Here is an 18587-nt window from a genome sequence, read left to right as displayed (position 1 = left end):
CAAAATAATGCTATGAGAGTGAGGGATATAGCTCTATGAGAGTTAATAATTTTAAAAAATGAACGCGATGAGGATTCCCATGGGGTGTGTGTGTGTGTGTGTGTGTGTGTGTGTGTGTATGTATATTTGTACACATATAGGTTATTTTATATAGAACTGGGAGCAAACAATACATACATACTGGTCTTTTCCTTTTATTCTATTCCATTCTATTCCTTATCTTCCCTTTCTGACTTATTCCTTTCTGATTCCTTGCCCAATTCAAGTATGCCCATCCTGACTTAAGTATATATTTGGGAAATAGGGCCAAGCATTTTAGGGCAAAGCATCATTAGTATATCAATATACACAAAAATATAATTAAGTTAAGAAAAATTGAAGTCTCACCCCTTCCGGGAGATATAGTTGTCATTTCGACTTTTTGCCACATTTTAAATGTTGTTGTAGTATTTTTCCTTTTCTCTTAGAATTTCTTTTCTTCTTCCCTCCACTTGTTGTTTTGAAAAGTTTTAAACCTGTGGGAGAATTTGAAAGAATGAACATTCATACACTCTTTACCTGGATTCACCAGTTGTTAACATTTTGTCTCATTTGCTTTCTCTCTCTCTCTCTCTGCATATTTAATCTTTTATTTTGCTGAATCATTTGACAGTAAATTGCAGAAACCATGATACTTCACTCCAAAATATTTTGGTTTTCACTTCCTAAGAACAAGGAGGTTCTCTTTTCTAGCCATAAAACCATTACCATACCAAAGAGAGTTAAAACTGATACAATAATATTGTCTAATATTTAGTGGGTATTCAAATTTCCTATTAGTCTCAAAAAAGTCCTTTGTGACTGTTTCTTTTAAATCCATGATCCAGTCAAGGATCATGCATTGCATTTAGTTCTTCTGTCTCTAAATCCCCTTAATCTAGAACTGTTTCCCTGCCCCCCACCTTTTTTTTTGGTCTTTCATAATATCAAGTTTTGAAGAATCCAGGCTAGCTGTCTTGTAGAATATTCCAAATATGGAGTTGTCTGATTGTTTCCTTGCTATAAGATTCAGGTTAAACATTTTAGGAAGAATATTACATAGAGGACACTTTGTCCTTCCTATTACATCACTATCAAGAATATAATTTGTCCTACAGTGCTAGGTTTGATCTCTTGCTGAAGTGGTATCTGTCAGATTTCCCCATCTGAGGTTCTCCACCCTCCGATGTACTTAATAAGCAATCTGGGAGGTAATACCTTGAGAACTATGAATATCTTGTTCCTCAACAACTTTTTACCCAACGATTTTAGCATCCATGGATGATCTTTGCTGAATCAGATATTACATTGACAGTTGCAAAATTATGTTTCTCCAAATTCTATCATTTCTTCTACTTTTATTAGCTGGCATTTTTCTGTGAAGAAGAGCCCTTCCCATATCTTTTTTTTTAGTATTGTATGGACTCATGTATTCTTTTATTTGTTGTTGTCATCCATTGCTATCATTTTTTTTTTTTTAACTAAGAATATTTTAAATTGAGGTATGATTTACACACAGTTAACTGTATAGGTAATAAGTGTACAGTTTGATTAGTTTTGACAAATGCATATGCCTATGTAACTGCCACATATCATTACCATAAAGTTTTCCTTTGGCCCCTTCCCAGTCATCACCCCCACCCACTTCCCACCCAAGCAGCACTGTCTGATTTCTTCATTATTCTTTTTGATGTTTAAGTTGCCCCAAATGTTGGCAGTGAAAGCCCCATCCAGTAGGCTCTGTGTCCATTTGTTGTGTACCCCTTAACGTTTGAGCTCTTATTTGCTTTCTGGCACATGGTATTTTGTTTTATTCTTTTTAACACCTGAAAACTTCCCAAGGTATGGATACTAGGTTAATAATTTCTCCACTAGTGAACTTTAGGTTGTTTCCTTATTTATCCTGTTACAAAAATGTGCAGTAGACATCTTGGAACACGTAGTTGTGCACCACTTTTGTATTTTTGTAGGCTAGAGCTCTCAAAGTGTTATTTTTAGGTCAAAGAATATGCACATTTAAATTTTTGAACTAATATTGCCAAATTCTTCCCTCCCCTCTTAAAAAGCCATGTTAATTAAGTTTCCACAAACAGTGCTAGTTTCCCTGCAACCTTATCAATGTTGAATTTTATCTGTCCGTGTGTATATGGTAGTGCAGAGTTTCAATTTAGACTTATCTTTGAGTAAGGCAAACACCCAAACCATAGATCCTCCTTTTTGGTTCCAAGCCCTTTTTTTTTTTTTCTTTCTCAGGCCTGTAGAAAATTTTTATGAGTTTATTTGAGCCAAACTGACAACATGTGCTAGGGAGTAAGATCTCAAATGCTCTCTCCAAGCCCAGTTTTGATTTGTATAAAAATGAATTCTGACCTCAAAGGAGAGATTAAATCTATGGAGAAATTTTTGCAATTCATCATTACCACCAACTGTTGGCAGAGGATATTCTTAATTGTTTTTATTCTGCATTAACCGAACATGGGAGAGGTAAATGAAAAGAAGGGTGTGTGTGAGGGGGATGATGACATTGCCCTTGCAGCTTCTGGTCCTCTTGAGCATTCTTTATAAAATTTGGTTCAGAATTATTGCTCTGTATTTCTACTCTTAAATAACTACTGGAACTAATTTTTATTTTGCAATGAACCTGAAGATTCTACATTTGGGATCACAGGTTTATTATAACGTGTGTGTGTGATTACTCTCTCACAGCAGCTAGTAAACAAAGACTTTCTATTTTTGTTTCATTTTAAATATTGGACTTTAAATATTGTGGATAACTTTTAACTTTTTTTCCTTTTTTCAAGTTGAGAAAGTTGTTTGAAAGCTGTCGTCTCTTTGGTGAAGTTATCTGTGTTGATTTTCTTTATAGGTATTTGAAGCTGTGATTTCCTGGATTAATTATGAGAAAGAAACCCGTTTAGAGCACATGGCAAAACTGATGGAACATGTCCGTCTCCCTCTTCTACCTAGGGATTACCTAGTCCAGGTGAGTCCTGTGTGAAGAACTAAGGCGTTCCCTACTTCCCCAGGCCTCTAGGAGTAGCAGTGGGCAACCTTGGTTGTATGGAATGGTTGAGGCATTTTCTGGGTTGTAGGGGTTGTGGGCATCACCTCACTGGGTTAAGTGTGAGGTGTGGTAGTGTAAGGCTTGCGTTGGTTTGAGAATAAGACACTTAGGTTTCAGTCCCTGCTCTATTGCTTGTTAGTTTGGAGTTTTTATTTAACCTCTTAAAGGCTCAGTTTATTCTTCCATAGAAGGGAAATTATAATAGAGGCCAGCAGGCCAGCAGGGTTGTTGTGGGGGCCAAAGGTGTTGTAAATCTGTAAGTCAGCTGTTCAGCACGGAGCAGGGCAAAGCAAATGTTTGATAATAGCTGCTTTTATTGTTGAGGACCAAGCAAGAAGGGTCATGTCTGAAGTGTTGCCATGTTCCCTTTTTGCCTCACTTTTAGGCAACTTGGAGTCCAATTCAGGAGTGTATAAACCAATTCCTCACAGTGCCTGGAATGCATATTTCATCTACTTCTGAAAACATGGTGCCACATGTTTTCTCATTCAATCCTTATAATAACCCTGTGAGCAGAGATTTTAACCCCATTTTTACAAATTTGGGCCTTGAGGCTTATGGAGGTTGGGATTTATCTGGAGTCACCAGCTGGTAAGAGACAGGGTCAGGATCCAAATAGAAGTCTGTATGGCTCTAAAGCACATACCTTGCACTAAGCAGGCTGCCATCTTTGATACGCTCTCTTCTGTTTATCTATTACATGACTTATTTTGTACAGTTAAATGACGTTACATACTCTTACAAGCATGCAGAGATTAAAACTTAAATACATTAACAAAACAAAGCACTGAGGCAGTAGACCAGCCCTTAGCTGTCCCTGGAAAGTTTCTGGAAGAAATGGAAAGAGCAAAGGAAAGATAAGAAGAGGCTCAGCAGCCCTTCAGCTTAGCTCTGTCACTTGCCAGCCATCTAACACTGGGCAAATTCTCAATCTTTCTAAACCTCAGTCTTCTCATCTGATAAACCTCAGTCTTCTCACCTGCCTTTATAGGATTGTTTGGCGATAGAATGAGATAATCCATGTAAAGCCTGCAACCCAGTGTTCAGTGACTCTAGCTGATATTAACTACTGTTGTCACAACCACTGCGACTATTGGTAATAGAGGAGACAGTGTCCTCACAAGCACTTGTAAAGACTTCAGCTCGTGACACTGCTATCTATAGGCCAAGGGGTTAGAAAAAAGTTCTCTGAATCTCTGAACCTCAGAGATTCAGAGATTCTTCTCAGGTGCCGAGCCCTGCAATTTGCTCTTTGAATGGTACCCACTGCCACCTAGTGGCAGCATATCCTTCGTCTAGAAAAAAATTCCCTAAGCGGAGGGACTGAACCAGTCAGAGCTCCCAGTGTCAGAGTCTGACTTCCCACTGTCCAAGGAGAAACTGATCAAAGGTAGAGGTGGCCGTCTGGCCTCCAGCACAGTCTCGGTTCCACGGGAGGGACGGCCGCCTGTGGACCTGTGTTCCAGGGAAAGTTAAAGGGGCCTGAGAGACCCCTAGTCACAACCTCCATCAGATGTCTACAGCCAAAACTTAACAAAGACTTTAGAAAATAGTTCCTGGGTTATTATGACAAAGTAGGGTTTAGATCTGAAGAAAAAGGGGGTCAGAGGCAATGGGCCTAAGAACTGTTGTGGGAGACCCTTTTTTTTAAAAAGGGCTTTTTTTAGGCATTTCTCTTTCCCTTTTAAAAAAAGATCCTTTTAGAACATGTCTGGAAGAGGATATTTTGTTAACACTTATTTGACCTTGAAACTTAAAATTAGTATAACCCACTGGGGATGGCTGATGTAGAGGAGAAGGAGGAGGAGAAAGGGAAAGCTCCAGACAGACTTGTACCAACAATGTCAGACTTCTAGGGGAGGTGTTTCCTTGTTTTTGTTTTTTTTTTCCCCAATAGTTAATATTTATTAGGTTTTTATTAACTGTTTAAAAATATTGTACTAAGTGTGTAACTTGCTATATTGTAAAAATAATTTTTATTATGATAAAATAGATGACATAAACTAGCATTTTAAGTGGTATTTATTGCATTCACCCTGCTGTACAACCATCACCATATCTATTTCTAAAACTTTTTCATCACCCCAAATTTAAACTCTGCACCCATGAAGCATTAACTTTCTAGGGGAGCTTTTCATTCAAGCTTGAATGAGTTCTTTGGGAGAAGTAGCTGTTCATGCATTTCTCTTTCCTCCCAAGCTTTTTTAGAGATCCTCTCTCATCCTGTTAATTTTTTTTAACTGACCCTAAGTTTATCATTTGTTCCAATCTGGCTCAGTCCCTCAGTGGGAGAGTAAAAAAACCTTCTGAGAAACAGTGTTCTTGGGAGTATTCTTGAGAATTATCTCTGGGAGAGGTGGCAGAGGCCCTATCTCACCAATTCTTCTTTCTCTGCTAGCTTCAATGCTGCCCAGTAGATGACGGCCTTGGCCACATTTTCATTCCCAGTTACAGGCAGGGACCCAGGAGAGGCTCAGCTAGGCCTTATGCTTGACCAGCTTGAGGGCTGAGATAGTTGAGGTGTGGAGGCCCTTCTCATTCTCTAACTGGACTTGAGCACCCCTGTGTCAGAACCTTTGTCTTGTTCAACATTTCCTTCCTGGTGTCCAGCACTGGGGTACCTAACCAGGAGACATTCAGTCAGTGTTAGCTGTTGAATGGAATTGACCTTTCCCAACAGATCCCAAACACTTCAGCAAAGAAAATGTAAAGCGGCCTCCAGAGACCATACCACTCCTTACAGATATGCCACATAGCAATCTGACCTGGACAAAAGAGTGGAGATTTGAGAGAGCACCAGAATGTTTCATCCTTGGCCTTGCTCAGGAAACATTTAGCTTTATACTTGTTGAACTTCTGCTTAGATCCATAGCTCTGGAATAAGAGGTGAAGAAGCCATAGTCCCAGCTTAGATGGAGTCCAAGGTGAAGTCAGTAGGTGGGACTTTTGTGCAGGACATTTTTTCTTATCTGATATCACTGCTCTGTTAGAGAGTGCCTCACTGGCTAGTTTTCTCCCTGAGGATTTCACTTAAGAATATGGATATGAGTTCTTCTTGACTGTCACGTTGTTTTATTTCATACCTCTTCCTTTATTTTTTCTCCCTTTCCCCCTCTCAAATGTCTGACCAAAACATTATAGTGCACTCAAACTAGGAGGAATGTGGGAAAAGGCTTTCAGGACAACTAATTGTCTTCATTTTCATAATCTCATTTAAGCCTCAAAACCAGCAAACAAACACACAATCAGTGAGGTCGTAGGCAACTTTAATATGCCCATTTTACAAATGAGAAAATTGAGAAGCACAGGAATTAAGAGCTGGGGTTTGTATCCCTGTCTGTTTGATGCCAGAGTTTAATCACTTACTCCACAGAGCTTTTGAAATGCAAGAGGTGAGCACCAAGTCGTAACCCTGTGGACCTTTCTCTTGAGGTCTGAGATGGTGCGGTGTGGGAATGAATGAGTGCCAGAGTGCAAGAATGACTCAGCCTAGGGTGGCAAATGTGGTTGAGCTCTACTCCTGGATCACCTGTGGGTTATTACCTCTAGACGGTTGAAGAAGAAGCTTTGATAAAGAATAACAATACCTGTAAGGACTTCCTCATCGAAGCTATGAAATACCATCTGCTTCCTCTGGATCAGAGGCTCTTGATTAAGAACCCAAGGACCAAGCCCAGGACTCCAGTCAGTCTGCCCAAGGTAAGCCCCAGCCCAGTCACTGCCAGGAGTCGGGACTGTCCTGGGAAACTGGCCTTCCACTCCTGCCTTCAAGTCTTTCCTCACCCATGGCTGCCCTGCATCTTGGTTGCATTTCGACCTAAGAGATGGAGTCTGCTGGTTCCTCCTGAATCTGCTGGTACCTGTCTCTTCCTTTCTTAAGAGTTTCAAGGTAACCTCCAGTGTCACCAGGGAGGATTGAGAGTAATTGAGAGCTCTTCTCTCTCCCCTTCTTGTTTCACACCATAGTTTGGGCCGTATTGCTATTGGAAGCAGAAGAATGGCTCATGACTTAGTGATGGCCATAACAGTCCTCTTTCTAGGCCATTCTTTGAGTCAGAATAATCCTAGTTTGGTTCCTTCCCTCATCATAGAGCCATAAAGGACAATTAAGGCTGCTGGAGGAGAGAAGAGTCCTTAAGGATTCTGACAGGTAATGAAGAAGGGAACAGAAATGAGGGGAAATGAGACCTTGTGAGGGTGCAGCCAGGGGAAGGGAAGGACGAGAGTAGGAGGTGACTCCATGATCAAGAGTCTGTGCTGGTTACTGATTGCTTTGGTTCCCTGCAAGTCCCCTCTCCTCTCTGGTCCTCAGGTGCCTCATCTGCAGAATGAAAGATGCTGCAGTAGATGATCTAAGTCCTTTCTGGTTTGGCATTCAAGTAGTCTTTCTAGGATTGTAACATACAGCTGTGTGTGGGAAGGTTCCAGCCAACCCAGGAGGAAAAGTGGGAGGAGAGGAGTGAGTCGTGCTGGCTCATCGACTGCACAGTAGGCAGCATCAGGGAATTATTTAGGCCCTTGCTTTGTCCTCCTCTTTCACATTCGGCTGGCTGCCACATCCCTCACTTGCTGCTTCCAGGAAGGGTTTCAAAGGGCTAGAGAAGCATGTTGTTCAAGACCAGATGTTTGGATTCTCTGAGGTTTGCAGTTCCTTCACTTTGCTCTGTGACCCTGAGTCATGGAGAATATAGTGGTTGTAATGTGAATGAATGTTATAAATGTCCCAGATAATAACACAAGCACCTGATGTTTACATGTGCCAAACAGTTAGCTGAAGGTATCACATGTCTATCTTATTTCATCCTCTCAGCAACCCTATACAGTAGAGGCAGTTATCCTATTTCTATAACAAGGAAACAAATTCAGAGAGATTAAGTGACTTGGCCAAGGTCAACACAGCTAATAAGGTGGAACCAATGTTTGACTTGAATCTTTCTCACCCTTCAAACCTGTTCTCTGAACCCTTGCCTTCCTGCACCTTGCTTTACTTTTGCAAACCTTAGAGTATGTACTTATCTGTCTGCCTCCTGTTGCCTAGTGCTGGTTTGAAGGGGCAGCCACAGGGCAAGGGTCTTGGTCTTGGCCTTGGCCATTTGCCATACTGCATGTTGACAGCCTTTTGTTTTATTTTGTTGAAATATCGTACTGAAACTTGATAATATTCAAAAATGAAAATGACAGTTTTCTTTAGTTTTAAAAATATGTGCTCATCGTAGATTTTTAAAAGAACACTACAGTTTTGAAATAAAGCAAAAAATCACCTGAAATTCCTCTACCCAAGGGCTATCACTGCAGTCATTTTGGTAAATTTTCTTTCCAGACATATCTTTGTGCATTTATTCACAAATAGATAAAAATGAACACTTTTAGATAAATGGAATCTTGCTATACAGATTGAAATCGTTTTTTCCTCCTACTTAACCATATGCTACAGACTGCTTTCAATGTTTCCAGTATAGTTAAATTGTAGTAGGTACATGGTATTTAATTATATTTATGTACTGTTATTTATTTAACTGTCCTCTGTTGGTAGATTTGCAATAATTTCCATTTTTTAATTATAAACATTTCCATGTCAAACATCCTTTAAAAGGTGGCATCTTATTTTAGTTTGCATTTCTTTAAGTGTGAATGAGATTAATCTTGGTTTTATATAATTAATGGCATTTATATTTCTTTTTTTGAATTCTCTGTTCATGTTCTTTTGGATTATACATTTTTTTATCAAGAGTTTATAAGGGCTCTTTTTATGTTAAAGAGGTTAGGCCTTTGTATTTAAAAATATATATATATTTTCAGTTTGCAATTTGCCTCAAAACTTAGGACATTTTTTTGAATCCCCCAAAACAATTTTTTAAATTGTCAAATTGATCTATTTTTTGCTTTATAGTTTCGGTTTTGCATCATGCTTAGAAATGGTTTGTCTGAGATTAAAAAAAAGTTTTCTTTAAGTACTTCTATGATTTCTGTTTTATATTAGAATCTTTAGTACGCTTAGAATTTATTTTGCTATAGAGAGAGAGAGTAGGAATCCAGCTTTATTAGTGTTGCAAGACTTGAGCCTCAAAGTTATTTTATTAAATAATTTCCCACTCTCCCATCGACTTGAATACCACACGCATTATGATCTAAATTTCCACAAACTTGTGTCTAGAGATTATTGATTCTAAGATGCACTGTTATTTTATATGGAGGAGGCTTTTTCCATCCCTGATTTTCTGCTGGCCTCATTGAATGTCTTTGTGACTTTTCTTTTTGGAAACTGAAGTTCTTATCCTATGTGATATCACGTTAATGATATCTTTTCCTGAGAAGTGTATTCTGTAGCTAAGGAAATGGTGCAGAGCTGGCCCAGTTTCTTTGTGTGGAGACAATACCTAGTGACCTCTCCTTTTCTAGACTCCACATCTACCTTTTGACACATATACCCACAAACAGTTTTAAAAATCAAAGCCAAGTTTATATCTGAGCCTGGGCTAAGCATACTGAGACCAGCCTCCGCCTCCCCCTCCCCCCTCCCCGGATATTGACTGTATAGTAGAGAAAAATCTGCTCCTTGTTTCAGGAGGTCAAAGTTGTCCTCCTGTGGCCTTTACTCTTTAGGAACCATTTATTTTCCGAAGGAAAATGTTTTAGATTTCTGGGCACATTGCTTTCTGCAAGCAACTGAACCAGGACTTCCTTTGCATCTGTTGAAGGATTTAAAGAAAAAGGCATTGCTGCTCTTTGCCTTATTGTTCCCCTGACTTTAATCCTTGAACGGTTTAAAGTTAGGTTGTCAAACTCTATTCCTGTCACCATTGTTTGAGCACTTAAATTAATGAGGGGGATCCCCACTGTCAGTTTGAGGAATGGGGTACGCTGAAGGAAACTATAGCTTTGAGAATTATCAGATTGTACATGATTTTATTATCACTATAATTGGTCAATACTATTCATGTCTGTACTTTACAGAGTTTACTCAGAGAGGATGTTACTTGTGCAGTTACCTAGTAAGTGCAGAGCTAGGATTTGAATCAAGGTCTATTCCACTCTAGAGTCAGTGTGTGCTTTTTGTTTTTGTACCAAATTGCCTCCCAGGGACAAGTTTTCAGGTTTTGGGGGCAAATGAAAAAGATTCTTTTCCTTCTTTTCTTTTTTTAATTTTAAAACCTCCTTTAATTAAAATATAGCATCCCATTCATTTTAATAGATGTATTTCTAATATATTTACTTTTTTTTTTAAAATGGAGACTATATTTTTTGAGCAGTTTTAGGTTCATAGAAAAATTGAGAGGAAGGTACAGAGATTTCTCGAACACCTCTGTCCTGACATGGATAGCTTCTCCTCATTATCAACATCCCATATTATTTTCTTTTAAATGCTGATTTATCAGGTATAATAATTTATGCACAGTAAAATTCACTTTTTAGAGATGCAAATTGATGAACTTTGACAAATGCATAGTCATGTAACCACCATCCTAATCAAAATATAGAATATTTTAATCACTCTAAAAACTCGCCTTGTGCTGCTTTGTAGACAAGCCCCTTCTTTCATCTCCCAGCCCATGACAACGATTTCTGTCCTTGTACTTTTATCTTTTCTAGAATGTCATATAAATGAAATCATGGCGTATGTAGTCTTTTGAACTTGCTAGCTTTCTTTTAGCATAATGCTTTTGAGATTCTCCATGGTTTTGCATGTATCAGGAGTTCATTTCTTTTATTGCTAAGTAATATTCCCTCGTATGGATGTACTGTAATATGTTTATCCATTTACCAGTTGATGAACATTTGGATGTGCAGTTTTTAGCTATTACAAATAAAGCTGCTTTGAATATTCACTAACAGATCTTTGTGTGAACATATATTTTAATTTCTCTTGGGTAATACCTTGGAGTAGGATTGCTGGGTTGTATGGTAAGTATATGTTTAACTTTATAAAAAATTGCTAAACTGTTTTTCAAAATGGCTGTACCATTATGCACTTTTATTAGCATTTCCATCCAATTACTCTATAGTCTTTCCATTACTTGTATTAACTATTTTTTAAAATTTTGGTTATTCTAGTATGTATATAGTGGTATCTCACTGTAGTTTTAATTTGCATTTCTCTAATTACTAATGATGTTGAACATCTTTTCATATGCTTCTTATTTGCCATCTGTATATCTTCTTTGGTAAAGTCTCATTTTAAATCTTTTCTCCATTTTAAAACGGGTTATTTTTATTGAGTTTTAAGAACTCTTTATGTATTATAGATACAAGTCTTTTATCAAATATATATTTTGCAAATATTTTCTTCCAACCTGTGTCTTATCTTTTTATTTTCTTATCAGTATCTTTGGAAGAGCAGAAGATTTTGATTTTATCATTTTTTTTCTGTTTTGACTTACGATTTATAATTTAAACCTATCTAAAAATCTGCCTAATCTAAGATCACAAAGATTTTCTCTTATGCTTTCTTCTCAAAATTTGAAAGTTTTAGGTTTTACATTTAGGTCTATGATCTTTTTTGAGATTTAAAAAAATGCGTGATGTGTGAAGTAAGGGGTCAGGGTTCGTTTATTGCATTTGAATATCCAGTTTTTCCACAGCATTTATTGGAAAGATTCTCCTTCATTGAATTACTTTGGTACCTTTATTGTAAATAATTGACTTGTATGTGTTGGTCTCTTTCTGTACTTTATGCTGTCCTTTTAATTGATTTGTCTGTCTTTACAGCAGTATCAGTTTGCTTTGATTATTAGCTTTATAATATAATAGATCTTGAAATCAGGTAGTGTGAGTCCTCCAATTTTGTTCTTCAAAGTTGTTTTGCTATTTTAAGTTATTTGCATGTCTATATAAGTTTTAGAATCAGCTTACCTATTTTTACAGGAAAGCCTGTGGGGCTTTTGGTAGGGATTGTGTTGAATTGTTATATCAATTAGGGGAGGGTTGACGTACTAGCAATACTAAATCATCTGATCCATGAACACAGTATATATCTCCATTTATTTAGGTCTTCTCTAATTTCTCTTAGCAATATTTTAGAGTTTTCAATGTATGGGTCTTGAATGTTTTTTGTTAGATTTATCCCTAGTTATTTCATCATTTTTGATGCTATTATAAATGTTTTCTTTTAAAATTCCAATTTCTAGTAGTTTACTGCTAGTATGTAGAAACTTAATTGATGAGAAAGCTTATTTAATGGAGGAGAGGTCAGATTGGTGATGGCTTCATGGGTTTCTGAAAAACATGGATAGGAGATTAGTGAGGGCCCCAGGCTGACACTTCAGAGAGGTACTTAGGGTTCTCTTCTAGAGTGTTAGCGCCTCTACTGTCTAGTTCCATGATGGCAGGAATTATTCATTTTTGTCCTTGGCACAGAACCCGGAGTCTAATACAGGGTGGGTGATAGTAAAAGTTTTCATTAGTGAAAGAGATACATTTTTAAAGAAGAAATAACCTCATGGAGATTTAACACTGACCATTTCTGTTACCCCTAGTTGATTTCCAATGCTTTTTAGCATTTATACATGTGTTTTTGCATGGTTGTAGTGAGGACTTATGTCCTACTTCATATCCTCTTTTGATCACTAATGTAGATTGACCCTAGAACATTCGGTTCAGCCTACAAGTCTAGTACCGAAAGAGTACAGTTGTTCCTGAGGGATAGATGGGTTGTAAAATCCTTAAATTAAAACAACAACACTGGCAATAAACTATAAACTATCATGCATGCATTAACTCATTAATTTCTCAATTCACTCATCCCACACACTTCCATTGAGTCGACCAAGTGCCAGAGACTGTGTTAGGTGCCGGAGCCACAAAGACTTACATGAGATGGTCCCTTGTGCAAGGTGCTCCAGACTGGGCAGACGGGAGACAGATATGAAAAGATAGTTACAATGAACTGTGTAAGTGCTACAATGGAGATATGGGCAAGATACTCTAGGAGCATGGAGAGGGGCAAGGAGTCAGGGAAGCTTTCTGCAGGAGCTGAGGCCTGAGCTGCCTCCAAGGTCAAATGCAAGTTGTTTTTGAGAGGGAACACCCCAAAAGTGGCTTAGCTGACTGCAGGAAAGGACTGGCTCACACCATCTCATGGTCCTTTAAGTAATTTGTACTTTGTGCTTTGTTGCTTCCCTGGGTCATCGTCCTTATTACCAAAGGCATTGATGACGATACAAGCAGGATTGTTTAAACACAGCTTCTTTGTGTTTTAGGCAAAGCACTTTATATACATTATTTTATTTTATCTTCATAACAACTCTGGAAATACTAATGTAGGAGAAAACTGAGATTCAGTGAGATTGAATTACCCACCTAGGGTTTCACAGCTAAATGGCAACACGAGGGCTTGGATCCTGGTCTGACCAACTCAAAGCCTATGCTTTTGAGCACTGCACAGTACTAACCCCACAATGATGATAATAGCAGATTGCAGCTGCTGAGCACTTAGCCATATGCCAAGTACTGGGCTAAGTGATTTACATTTACTGCCTCATAGGATTTTCAGAATTGTAATTGTCTCCATTTTACACATGAGGAAATTAGATCTTGGGTTATGTCACCTATTTATTATGTATTAGTTACAAATTTCTGCATTACGAATTACCCTAACCTTCATGACTTAATGCAACAAATGTTTATTATCTCACAGTTTTTGTGGGCAAGAGCCCCAGAGTGGCTTAGTGGGTTGTTCTGGTGCAGAGCCTCTCATAAAATTGTAATCAAGCTGTTGGTTGGGGCTGCAGTCAAATCTAGGCTCGTTTAGGGAGGATCTGATTCTAAGCTCATTCTCATGATTGCTTGTAGGACTTGGTTCCTCACCCTATGGCCTCTCCATAAGCCACTTGAGTGTCTTCATGACATGATAGCTAGCTTCCCCCAGGGAAGTCATTCTACAGCAAGAGAACAAGAGAGCATGGCTAAGACATAAGCTGTAGACTTTTTGTAACCTACTTTCAAAGTGATGTTCCATCATCACTTATGCAGTATTTTATTTGCTAGGTGCAAGTCAGTAAGTCTAGACCACATTCAAAGGGATGGGAATTAAGTTACATGTCTTGAATGAAGTAGTATCAAAGAATGTGTGATGTATCTTTAAATCACAGCTAGTAAATAGCCAAACTGAGATTTAAGCCAAGGATGGCTGACTCCAGACCCTGTGCTTTTAACTATTGTATTATACTGCTTCCAAATTTCACAAAAGCATTTTACCTCAGTACTATGCGGGAAGAGCCCAATTCCTGCCCTCTGGGGACTTTTAATTTTAAGAGGTCCTTTTGAGAAAGTAAGATGGAAATGTTTAAGTAGCTAAATAAGTGGAGGAAGAGGAGAAGTTGAGAGATAATTGGCCTAGTTAGAGGAGGAGCCACAGGAATTCCAAGGGCAGGCTCGTTTGGACTTTCATGAATTCAGCCCAGATAGGCTTGCTAACAGAGCCGACTTTAAGAAACAAAGTGGTGGAGAGAGGTTTGCCCTGTTTTCAGCAATTGTCAGCAGTGAATGTATTTGCCAACCGGTCCCCCTCCCTGAAAGAAATAGGACTTTGCCTTGAGATAGCTGGCTGTTTTTTCTGAGCTGTATATGCATGGCTCATACTAACACATTCAAGCCGGAACAGCTAATAGCATCATCCCACACATTCAACGCCCAGCACTTTCCCAGAGGCTGCGTTGCCATGGAAACCAGAGGCTGTCTCCCAGCTGCTCGAAACACTCCTAGGTTACCCTATTCCACAGATAGCAGTAGAGGAATTAGGTTCCAGAAGATGCGAATGAACCCTTTGGAGATATACTGAGCTTGGCACTTTTCAGTCATTTCAGTTCAGTTGACATCCTATTTAACTCTTTAAAAATGCAGCCCAAAAGCCTTTTGGGCTAAAAGTAAGTGGCCTCCTCCTGAGTTGGGCTGTCCTGCTTTCGGTAGACAGTGTTGGAAACAAGGCTGTTGGCATAGTGGGTAGGATGACTTCTCACCTGGGCCAGGCCCCTGCTCTTCTTCCATCTTGGCCCTTGAAATGGATCCAGGCCATACCTGGAAGACACTCTGAGGTCCTGAAAAAGCCCCATCATCACTCCTGGAATTGGTGGTGCTCACTCTCTCTTTCACAGAAATAAAGGTGTCCTTTTCTACCATTTATTGGGAGTATGTTTTTTAGCAACTGCTTTAATAATAATGGCAATATGATGTTGGTTTTATTCTAATAATAGAAGCTAACATTTAGTATTTGCTGTTTACCAAGCACTATGTTAAGTGCTTTATCTCATTTAAGTTTCCTGACACCCATGAAAGAAACATCCTATTATCTTGATATTACAGGTAATGAAAGTAAGGCTTAGCAAGGGTAAGTGCCTTGCCCTTGGTCACACAGCTAGTTAGTGACTGGGCTGATATTTGGAATAAAGAGTGCCTGACTCTAAAGCCCACTTTCCCACTCCCCTCTTCCCTGGGTCTTGCTTTCACATTGCTGAGTCTCTAATCCCCACTGTTTCTGCACCTCGGCTGTCAGCTCTTGCCTGGAGCACCCGTTGCTCAGAAACCTGCTGGAACAAGTCTTCTGCGTCGACTGGACATGCTCCTTCGGATGAATTTTTGGTGTTAGCCCTGCGGCCCCACGCACCAGGGTAAGAGAGAGTCTCACTTCCTGCCCTGGCCCGAGGGACCGACTGGCTGGGCCTGCCTTCTGCCCAGCTCACCGGTCATGGAAGAGAGTTTGGACATACGCTCTACTCTTTCCTGATGAAGAAGGTGCAGAGCCCAGGTTGTTTCTCTCACCTTAGTGGCGAGTCTAGTGACATATGGGTTAGGGTTAGGGACTGGATCTACAATGCGCTGGAAAGCTCTGCTCTGTTCACCTACTGCTCCTTTCTCTGGCTGTTCTCTGGTACCTAATGGCTCTCAGACACAGAGTGGTTATCATATCATGAGGAGGGACCAATGTGCTTTAACTTCCACAGTCATACTGGTAGAGTCAGAATCATCCATGTGAAAGATGTGTCTGTATATATTTATTCAAAACTGTCGTGTTAGGCTGGGAGTTAAATTTCCTTCCTAAGGAATCAAGTAGTCTTTCCATGGTCTCACTAATCTCATTGTAGTAAATGAGCATGTTTTCCTTGGGAGATGTCCAATAACCATCCCTTACCTCCCCCACCCTCCACCCCCACAGTTGAGTCTGGCTCTGTCAACCAGAACTCTCCATTCACCAGAACTTCTGCAGCCTTCAACACAGTGACAAATTGGGACTTGGGGGCAGGACCCTGAGGTGCCCTGCAAGACTCACAAGTATACTGCAGATCTTGAGAATGATTAAATCATGTTCAGTCTAGCACAATTGTTAGCCTGGAACTAGCTCTTTGGTTTATCCTGATTCCCATATGACCACTAGTAGTAATTTATGGTTACCTTGAAGGATAAATGTTAAAAGTAGTAATCATTAAATAAGCAGATTTGTTTTAGTAATCTCTATTAAAGGCATTACAGATCTTTAGTAAACTGAGATTTAAGGGTGTTGGGGGAAAACAGAAATATGCCTATTGAACTCGTTAGGCCTGAGTTTTTCTGGAAATGTAAAATGAGGGCTCGTAAGAGAGAACGATTCAGGTCTCTTCTTGCCCTGACATCCTGTGGCCTTCTTTAGTAGGTAGAGGTTTATAATTTAAGAGATGTAATACAAGTAGACTTCGGGGAATACTCATTTTTGTCTAACTGGTTGCTAAGATGAGATATCTATGGAAACAACCGTCTGTTAGTATTCAAGATAGGGAATTTATTCTTTTAACTCTGTACAATTACATGATGATGAGTGTAGTTTTTCTTGTGTGATGGCTTCTTCCAAGGGCTGCCATAGAAACTGGATTTCTTATGCCTAGGAGAGAATCAGAAAGTACATCTGCAGCTCCCTCTGCCTTGAGCTACCTCTACATTTTCAGAAACTGATGGTCCTGTCCTACAAAACCTCATATCTACTCTTCCAAGATCATTGTACAGGTTTTGAATATGAAAAGTCTTTCCTCACCAGTGGTTTTATGAGCTCAAAGGCAAGTTTATTTTGAAAACATTGTCCTGTATTTTGTCTTTCTACTCATGTTTTACTTGAACATTAAAATTTTTGCATTTCTGTAATTCTGTTTCTGTGTTACTATGAAAACTCTCAGAGATGGGTGCTGGATTTTCTTCAATGTGAATGGACCTCCTGGTACTGCTGATGGGATATTTTTCTGAGGATGGTGAGCTTCCCTGAAAGCTTTGCCTTTTTTTATTTATAGAATAAGCCTGGTAGCTTGTATAAAGAATAAGAAGCCTTTCTTCTGGTAATTGAGCCAAAAGATGGAAAAACTCTCTCTCTTTTTATTTGTTTGTTCTTCTCAGCATCCCCAGATGTGTAATCTGGTGTCTAACATATGTTCACCCAAAAAGTGACATTCTGGCCTGTACATTTTTTTCTATTTAACTGTGTATTTTTTTAAAAAATCAATCTCTTTGTATGTACTCTTTACTATTCATTCATTCTTTATTCCAAATTAATATCTGAGTCCTCACTTTTACCTAGCACCATAAAACTCTAGGGTTATCAAATACATTTTCTGCCCTGGCAGGGCTCACTCTAGGAGGGGAGACAAAGTCACCAGAGATAAAGTGTAATGTGGAGCAGTTTTAATGAGAGAACACAGGGCATGTGCGATCTCGGAGAAGGGACATTTAACTCAGATTTGGAGGGCAGAGAGGTCCTCTTGGAGGAAGTGACATGTAAACTGAGACCTGAAGATAAGCAAGTGTTAAAGCAGGGGGTTCAGAAAGGGGGAAGAATGGTTCAAGGAGAGGGAACAGCATGTGTAAGGCTTTGGGTACCTGAGGTCACTGCAGAAAGAAAACAAAACTGGTTTTATTCTTGTCCAGCCCCAAATATTAGGTTTCAAAAGAAAATCCTTGCAGTAATTCGACTTCATTTTAGTTTTATCAACTCAGAACCAGAATGATAATGCAAGTTTTAGGTATGTTTACGAATGCAGGGCAAGTCATTCGGCCCTGGAGGGGTAGTTGGGCATTGTCTAAAGTTTGCTGAGAGGCTGTATTCATTTACCTGCTGCTTAAACTGTTCATGGATGCCTATCTAAGCAGAGAATTACAAATGGGAAGTAATGCAGAATTCAGCTTCTCGCTGAAAAGGGCTGCTCTTGACGTAAAGCCGTGGACCCTCTGAGCTGAGGCATTAAGCAAAGTCAAATGGAAATTGTTTATTTCCAGAAGCAGCAGCAGCTTTAAGCCTGGACTGTGTGTTCTGGGTTTCCTTGGGATGTTCCAGAAGTTGGAACTGAATTCTGAGTTATTGAACATTGGTCACCCATTTGGCTTCAGACAGTGGTGACTAACTCTGATGACCAGTGGGTGAGCCTGAATCTGGAAAGTATACATGATTGATCTTGTCAGCCCTGGTTCTGCCTCCTCCTATTGTAGAGAATGTTCACCTGAGGGAATTACTTCTGTGAACTCACACAGATTGTGATGATCACTCCTCTACCCAAAA

The 18587-nt window shown here is 39.3% G+C and overlaps 1 protein-coding gene across 46 annotated transcripts in view; it reads left to right on the top strand.

The window, feature by feature from the left end:
* KLHL3 (kelch like family member 3) overlaps positions 1–18587 on the top strand; it is a 235899-nt gene that overhangs the window by 195566 nt on the left and 21746 nt on the right. For all 46 annotated transcript variants that reach the window (XR_005647248.1, XM_039836141.1, XM_039836138.1 and 43 more), the window contains 2 exons: positions 2885–3001; positions 6632–6781. Coding sequence is in view for 45 of the 46 variants with exons in the window: in XM_039836141.1 (XP_039692075.1) it covers positions 2885–3001; positions 6632–6781 (267 nt within the window). In the remaining variant the exon portion in view is untranslated. The remainder of the gene's footprint in view (positions 1–2884; positions 3002–6631; positions 6782–18587) is intronic.

The sequence above is a fragment of the Pteropus medius genome, unplaced genomic scaffold (genome assembly GCF_902729225.1).
Source record: "Pteropus medius unplaced genomic scaffold, Ma_sr-lr_union100, whole genome shotgun sequence".
In the NCBI taxonomy this organism is placed as follows: domain Eukaryota; kingdom Metazoa; phylum Chordata; class Mammalia; order Chiroptera; family Pteropodidae; genus Pteropus; species Pteropus medius.
Note: the sequence above shows the minus strand (reverse complement) of the source record. Positions and strands in the feature narration are given on the sequence as shown.